At 32.5% G+C, this 8,816-nt stretch overlaps 1 protein-coding gene across 1 annotated transcript; it reads right to left on the bottom strand.

Annotated features, from left to right (window-relative positions):
* Nucleotides 1–659: 659 nt before the first annotated feature.
* LOC117414755 (ALX homeobox protein 1-like) lies at nucleotides 660–8,494 on the bottom strand. The gene is made up of 4 exons (XM_034024541.3): nucleotides 8,273–8,494; nucleotides 6,064–6,371; nucleotides 5,068–5,196; nucleotides 660–3,325 (listed from the first exon to the last, which is right to left on the bottom strand). Exons 1-4 carry the CDS (start codon nucleotides 8,490–8,492, stop codon nucleotides 3,008–3,010), a joined length of 975 nt encoding a protein of 324 aa, XP_033880432.3. The 5' UTR covers nucleotides 8,493–8,494; the 3' UTR covers nucleotides 660–3,007.
* Nucleotides 8,495–8,816: the final 322 nt, after the last annotated feature.

Here is an 8,816-nt window from a genome sequence, read left to right as displayed (position 1 = left end):
TAGTGACTATTAAATAATAATAATAATAATAATAATAATAATAATAATAATAATAATAATAATAATAATAATAATAATAATAATGGTAAATTAGTTAGACAGGCTTTGTATCACTGAGGTAATGAATTGAAATAACAGTGATTAAAGTACCACTAGATCTTCAGTACAATGTTGCAAAAGCATTTTCAAATCTTCCTGCAGATCTGTACCCTGCACTTCACACTCAGGATTAGTAAACAAAGGTTAAACTCATACAGCATTTTGGTGCCTACTGAAGATCAAAGTGCTACCTAATCTCTAATGAATCCATTTAAAATAGTTATTCTTTGCAGAAATAAATCAGAAAATATTCTTTGTTGAAAGAACCTTGATGTGGAGTAAATTTGTTCAACACTTAATTATTTTATGCAAGGATTTACTAAAACAGAAATTATGGTTTTAGCCTATTGCAGCATTATGTATATTATTTTGTTTTTATTTAGCACTTTTTTTAAATATAACAAACCAAAATAAATATTCTGGTTACCATTCCACAAAATTGTTGTACCCCAAATCAGTTTTTCTTTCAGGAGTGACAGAAAACAGCAAATGTTTCTGTAGTTTACCAGCATCATAATGAGTAGCTAACTGGAAGAAATGTGAATTGGGGTAAAGAGCAAATGTATTTTGAATCCATGGTTAACAAAAAAGTTTAATTCAAGTGATAAAAACAACACAATAATAAGCATAAATGTATTTCTATCAAAAGGCTTATCTCACTTGTTTTACATGTTGGGTGTGCACTCCATGCAATAACACATGCAGATTGGATGTGGCAATTGCTTTCTTTAAACTCTTTATTTCATTTTCTCAGAATATACTTTGTTTGAAATATGAAGGAAACAAATTAAGTAATACTAAATATCACTGGGACAAAATAACTGTTGAGTAATACAAAGGGTCCTTTGGAAAGTAGGTCAACTGCTTGTGTGTATGAATCACATTTCTGGGCCCATAAAGGTATTCTCCTATATACGGTAAATAGTGAACCCCTGTTGATGGATAAATATTTATATGAGATTGTGACAAAACTTAATACATTTCCATGAAAAGCTTACTAATGCATTCTTTTGAAAAGTAAGTGATCTCATAAATCAACAGCATATTGCTAACTAACACCCACTTTTTAATGTATTGTTTAATATCACTTATTTTAATACCAGTAAAGACACATCTAGGTCTAAATCAACACATTTGTCTTGGTAAATAATAAAAATAACAGCATATCCATTTATTGTTTTTTGAATTGGTGACAGGCATTACAAAAGGTTGTGAACATGGCCCTGTCCTTATCACTTGAACCACTGTTTAGAAATTTAGAAATCTCCAAAGAACTCATTGAGCTACAAAATACCTAACACATGTATTTGAGCATGAACTTCCCTTTTAGTGCATAAGACCTAAAGATGCTGTAAATACCAGTACAATGAAAGCTACCATCAGGTATTGAATGTGTCAATGGATACCAAACTGGTAGACTAAAGCGGACAGTGTTAATCAAGTCAGGGAAATGCAACAGTCCTATTGAAATCCTTAGGCAAAATGTGCACGAGAAAAATGTTATATGGTCATCTAGAAGATCTATATAGTATGGAAGGTACCAACCAAGGAACAAATTAGATATTGCAAGAAAACAGAAATAAGCTACAGTAAATCACTGTCATTTAAACTGACTCAGCGCTGCAATATGGAAGACCTGGTATTCATGCAGTTACAGGTCTCAAAATATTAACAGTGGTTTATTTTCAACATTTCATCATAATACTAACTGTATGCACAAATGCGTTTTGTTGTGAAGAATAAATCATACTGCTAATTGTGTATTGTTTCCATGGCATTACCACATTTTGCTACAGGAATACAAGCTAACACTTAACAAACGATTGTATAACTGGTGTTTAAGGCTATATGTATGTGAAGAAACTTTACAATGGATGGAGTGCATGTGTTCATTTGTGGTTTGCTAGCTTAAATATGCAGTATTTCTGTTTTTCCATTTCTATTTCCAGTGGAAAGAGTTCAGGTTGCCCAAATATACAACAGACCTCTAAATTAACACATTACTTTTTAGGGAGTGCTCCTAATTTTATTAATCCTTCCTATTATCCTACTGACATCTCCAGGTAGAAACCCTGTGGATTTTTTTTTTTTTTTAAAGATTGGAATGTTCTGAACAATTATATTCTATACAATCCAATAATGTAACAAAGGGTGATGACATACATGCAACTAAAACATGTGTGGGTAAATTAATGTTTGTGATATATGTGCAGGATGAAAACATATAAATGATTGAATGCAAGATGTATTATAGTTTTTTATTATTGTTTATTTAAAAAAAAAAGACTGTTATTTTTCATGCTAAAGCATTGTAGAAATTGGCAAAGAATGCACAAAACCAGAAATGGAATGTTATGGGGAAAGGGAGTTTGCTACAAGGCACACATAACTAGTTACACAAGTCCTGAACTTAAAGAACCTGTATTTAGATCCCATTAAAGCCCAGTTCACCCTAAAAAATGTATTTGTATTTGTTTATTTATTACCTCAAAGATGTGAGCTTGGTACAGTACCTTATAACCTTGTTTGGTGTAATGTATTGATCAGCAAGTATAAAAGCAATGCTTTTATCACAGGAACATCGATGGTCTTGGATTCCTATCAGAACCTGCATAGGCTATCCATTCAAATGATCCAAAAAGACTTATTTTATCTGATGTTGCTTTTATTGGTTACCTTCTGGCATCTGCTCTGAAACATGATATAACATTTTATAGCTTTTAAAAATGCATATTTGACAACCCCCCCCCCACCTCCACCAAGCAATAAAAGTTTGTTGCTGATGTCCTTGAGATGTTTTCATTGTACAATCCACAATACAGCAGTTGGTTGTATTAAACAGGTTAGGGAACACCTCACATTATTATTATTATTATTATTATTATTATTATTATTATTATTATTATTATTACATAGCCCATGAAATGTTAGCAGTGTGCTCCTTTGCTTTCATTCGAAGAACAGCAATGCTAGACGACCTCCGCTCAAACTCCGGTTTTGTTTCAAAAGCATGTCCATTTGGGGTTGCCGAGAGTAAAGAGTCCGTAAAAAAGTTATTGAGGGAGACGTGGCTAAACTGGTTTTGCTGGCTAGTGAAACCAACGTAACCATGATCACTTCGTGGTGAATGAGGATAGGACGCCATGCACGTGGAGGTGTCTCGGGGGATCATGCACGAAGAAACCACTGAACCACTTGAAGGAGTGGTCCACAAATTGTTCTGAATCTGCGAAAAAAAAAAAAAAAAAAAAAAAGATATAGTACGTTAGAAGGATATGCATTGAATGTTTCTAATGCTCTGGGTTACATTCTAAATATGTTTGCTTTCTTTGTGCGTTTTATGTGTTACGTAAATATGGACGTCAAAAGTATATTCAATCCCAGTGCCATGGAATCATGCATTCCAATTGTGTCATACGAGGTTCCGTGTGGACCATCTAATCTTTTTGTCAACGATTGCTAAATTCTGATATTAGGTACAGAGCCAGGTCTAGCTATTTAATTATAGTGATTTGTTATCATCATCTCAGAACGAACCACAAAAGAAGACCAATCCAATGAAAAAGTATTGACATAATTACCGAGTTTAACAGCATCGACTTCCTAATATGTAAAACGATATAAACACTTCAGATGGAGAGAACACATAAAATGTAACAATAGCTTATTAATTAACTGATTTTATGTTCCCAGATCAGAAATTCAGAACAAACCGTAGATGCGTATAATGTATTGCACTCAAAAGAACGTCGCAAATGGTAAGAAAAAATAAATGTATTTTTGTATTCTAAACAAACATGCATTTAGCAGCATGATTCCAATGACTGTGTAGCAATACTGACTGTGTGGCATTTTAAATAAAAATACAATAAATAAATAAAAAAACGTATATGATGTCTCGTTTGCAGTAGCGGTCTGGGGTCTGCAGATAAACCTTACTCCCGACATAAATAATGTGTTTTGTGATAGTGTACTTTGATACCTAAATTGCAGTTGAACTCATTGGGGTCTTACCCCACGAAATAACGGGTACCATTACTATGCTGAACACCAGCCACTTAACAGGATACGGTATGGTTATGTGTAGGACTAAAGACTGATCTTTACGCCAAATCAAACGAGCCAGTCTCCTTCAGAAGCCAATGTTGGATTTCTATGATTACTCTGAATCTGCATTCTACTCCATGAAACACTGTATTGCCATTGTAATTAAATTAACATCTGACCACCTCACTGTAAAAAATACCGTATTTTTACGGTAAATGTAACTTAATAAAACTGTAGGTCATATTTGTAGATTAATTCTAGTGTATATTTCCGTATTATTAAAAGTTACATTATTTTTTTTAAGTAGTTTACACTTATATTGAACAGCTTTTAGCATCTCTCTCCCTCCCTTTAAATCTTAATTCATAGTTGTTAAACCTTAACTGAATACCAGATTGTTTAAATTAGCGACGCACAACTAGAAACTAACGCAGTGGAAATCAATAAACTAAATGCGGCGATTAGAGCCAGATCGAAATGCGGGTTCAGATAGAATCAGGTGAGATCAATGCACGTCGTTTGTTAACTCAATCAAGATGTGAGGGTAAAAATAAACAACTTCCTTTGTTTATTATAGTGTTTGATTAAGAAAGCGAATCGGCTCAAAATATGTTTAAAGGGACATCACGTGATCCAAAATAAAACCCGAAAACTAAAGGCCCTAAATATATTATAATGTCGTTTATAGAACTCATTAAACAAGGACACCACTGCAGTTCAAAATTCCAGGCTAATATGTTCTATATATATATATATATATATATATATATATATATATATATATATATATATATATATATATATATATATATATATATGCTTATAATTTAAAGTACAGTTTAATAGCATAATTAGTTTGCCAATATCAAAATGCTTATAGTAAAAGGTGTTTTTGATGTATACATAACTGTAAATATTTACCTGTGAATAACTGTCTGCCCTCGGCAAAACTGATATATCGTAGGTAGCCGCAAAGTGACTTTTTGCCTGCTGGATCTGGCCATAGCGTTCTCTTTTCCTCCATTTGGCTCTTCTGTTTTGAAACCAGACCTAAGGTATCACAAGATAGTTATTCGTTGATTTGTTTATTTCACATATTAATATTTTTTATTAGGCTATAACATGAAGTTATAAGCGTTATTTGAATTCATATGTAATGCATACATATGCACAGTCGCATAGATGCGAATTAGACGTCAATGGCTGTCAGTTAGCTATTTTATGTAATTGCTGCAGTCCCATTTAAACCCCATCTGACTGAAATGTATAATTCCTGTTCCATTTCTAAAATGCCTTTTTTTACTGTATACCCCATGTGTAACTAAAACACTGGTGCAAGTTTATGTGCACGATTCTTTTTCGTCTTTTTTAAATTATTATTATTATTATTATTATTATTATTATTATTATTATTATTATTATTATTATTATTATTATACTTCTAGTAGCACACTAGAAAAAAAGCAATGCACATCAAAAGTATATACAATGGACGTTAAGGTTAAGAGACCGGCAACTGTTAATGCCAAGGGTTCCTCTAACCCACCAGAATCTATCAAATTGTTTAGCATTGCACTGAACAGGGCTAATATGAAAACAATAAAAGTGTGGTACTGTGTGTCGATTCACAGTAAATATCAGTAGGGTAGTGGGAAGAACCATTTTTAATTATCCAGGTTTGCCCGTCATTATACAATTTATTAATAAAGCATTAATAGTCGGTCTCTCTCTCTCTCTCTCTCTCTCTCTCTCTCTCTCTCTCTCTCTCTCTCTCTCTCTCTCTCTCTCTCTCTCTATATATATATTAATGTGAACAGTTTACCCATATCTAAACATTACTAATATCCATGCACCAGTCCATTTAACAAAGACGGGAAGTTACAGTACAATTTTAGGAATTATGCAGCGCTAGTTTACCTGCACTCTAGCTTCGGTAAGTTCTGTCCTCATCGCTAACTGCTCCCTCACGTACACGTCTGGATAATGGGTTTTCTGAAACACTTTCTCCAGTTCTTCCAGCTGTATACTGGTGAATGTTGTCCTGTGTCTCCTCTTCTTGCTGCTCGACACGTTGCTGTCACACTTTTCACTCATGTCCTGCAGGTCTACTTTGTCTTGTCCTCCTGGTGTTGCTGGTGACACTTTCAAGCTGCAACAACTGTCCAAGGACTTGCTGAGTTCTGTGTGGAGAGTGTTCCCGTCTGATTTCGCAAATCCATAACTTGCTGCAGATACAGAAATAAAATAAAACACTAATTTAGACCAATAAAAAAAAGACAAAGGCTCGAAACACAAAGACTTAAAAAAAAAGGTATCAAACTGTCATAAATGTGTTAATGGTCAGTTGAATATATATATATATATATATATATATATATATATATATATATATATATATATATATATATATATATATATATATGGCCAAAAATTTTGCATCACATAGAATTTTATGATTGAGTCATAATTTAAAAATTTAGGCTAAACTGTGGTGCTGGTTTCTCTCCCTGTCTCTATTTCGGTGTTCCCTCCCCTGCACTGACATGTGTGTGTGTGTGTGTGTGTGTGTGTGTGTGTGTGTGTGTGTGTGTGTTTATATTGCTTGTAAACTATGTTTGTGTTGGTAAACAACACAATGATTTAGAAAGGGATTTAGAAGACGTTAGATGAACACTGATTATTATATAAATAATAATAATAATAATAATAATAATAATAATAATAATAATAATAATAATAATAATAATAATAATAATATGAACACTGGTTATTATTTTTTTAAAATACCCAAAGTTTAAAAGCACTAGGCCTAAACTAGACTGATTTCTTAGACGACCTCTTGAGTAAAACATCAAGTGAACGGTAACTAAATAAAACCAAACATTTCTCATGCCAGTTATAAACAAACATGACGTCAAGTAAAGTCTTTTAATTGTCTGTCTAAGTAACCGAATATCAAAACTTTGTTTGTGCATGCATTCGTTTGTAATTAAACTTTTAGCCAGAAAAAAAAACATCTGAGAAAAGTTTGATGAAATTGAAAATGAAAAGTTTACAAATAAACATATAAAATAGGTCAAATGTTAAACTGTTTGTTTCCTGTCCCTTTCATGCAACAAAGTGGGAGTATCTTTACCGTTTTACCTACACGAACTGTTTCAGTGAAAAGTTATTATTAAGTTTATATGCAAAATTCATACGAACTATTAATGCGGACGATTATTTCTTATTATACTGTTCAACTGTTAAATGCTTTAACCTTCATGTCACTGCAGTATGTAGCCTATATGTCTAAATATATTATTGAATGCTTAATGATATAATAATGTTAATTATTTAATAATAACGTACTCGATTTACTTAAATAATAAACGTGTATATTTTAACAATCATAACAAATACTATAGGATTATCATTTGCATTGTTATTGTAAATGTGCTATGTAATTATGAGGACTTGATTTCAAGAAACGATGATAAATGTTTTGTTTTGATAACATCTTGACTTGTGCTTATTGAATGTTATATGTTCTGTCAGTTTAAATTGTACTAATGCTTAACAAGTAGACATTCAGTAAATCTGTAAAGCTTTAGTTGATGAGTGGCTTTTATTTGTTGCACTTTTAGAAAAAAAAAATGTGTGTATTAAATTTAGCCCAACCAATCTAATAACTCCATAAATAATATAATGTACCTTAATGTACCTATTACAAAAAGCATGTATTCAGACAACATATAAAGCATTAATCAAGTGTTTAAAATGAAACATACATCTTATGCAGATTGTAAATACATCTGCAGTATTTCGATTGTTTACACAGTTGTGTCTAATCTATACAATACAGGTTTTGACTGGAAGTAAATAAAAAATGCACTTATCAATACTTTATGTGGTATAAAAAGTTAATCAGATTTTTTTTTTTTTTTTTTTACTAACCTTTCGTAATTAACATAATAATACATCATAGTATTACAACATAAGTTTTAAGTAGACTAATTGTATTTTGTTTTATGGTGAAATGTATTGATGCATTTTTGATTAATCGTTATACATTGCATACAAAATATTAAACATGGACAACAAAAAAAAAAGTTACAAATACAGTAAATACAAATGCCTAACTCACAGTTTTGGTCCTCACATGTTGATGCTCTTTCCAGTCTTCCTTGATGATCATTACTTTGAAGATTATAGGCCTGCACGCACTTGGGTGAGGTCTTGTTATAAAAGGGTACGCTGTCTAAACTTTCCATAACGTGTTCCAAAGTGCCTCCTGAACCCATATAGAAATCACTGTTTTTAACTGGCTGGCTTTTCATGGAAAATTTCTCATTCAGAAATTCCATAATCAACTATAGCTACAGCTTCGCCAGAGCACGCCCCTTGTAGCAGAAAATGAATCTTGTTTTGTTGCAGACTGCAGTACGTAGCTGATCTCTTCTGTAAGGCTGTTAATTTCTCTTGTCTCAAAGCATCCCAAGGCTTCTTTTTTTATATCGTGAAGCCCAGTGGGTCCCCCAGAGCAGCCTCCCAATTCCTAATTAATATTGAGCAGCCGAAACTCCTCCCAAACCAAACACAACTTAAAGTGATAGTAAAACGCACTTAAATAAATGTGATCTATTAAATCGACCTTCATTTGCAACACGTGTTTTGATGTGCGGTGTGTA

This window comes from Acipenser ruthenus, chromosome 7, assembly GCF_902713425.1.
Source record: "Acipenser ruthenus chromosome 7, fAciRut3.2 maternal haplotype, whole genome shotgun sequence".
Taxonomy (NCBI): Eukaryota; Metazoa; Chordata; class Actinopteri; order Acipenseriformes; family Acipenseridae; genus Acipenser; species Acipenser ruthenus.
The sequence above is the reverse complement of the archived record's forward strand: the minus strand, read 5'-3'. Positions and strand labels throughout refer to the sequence as shown.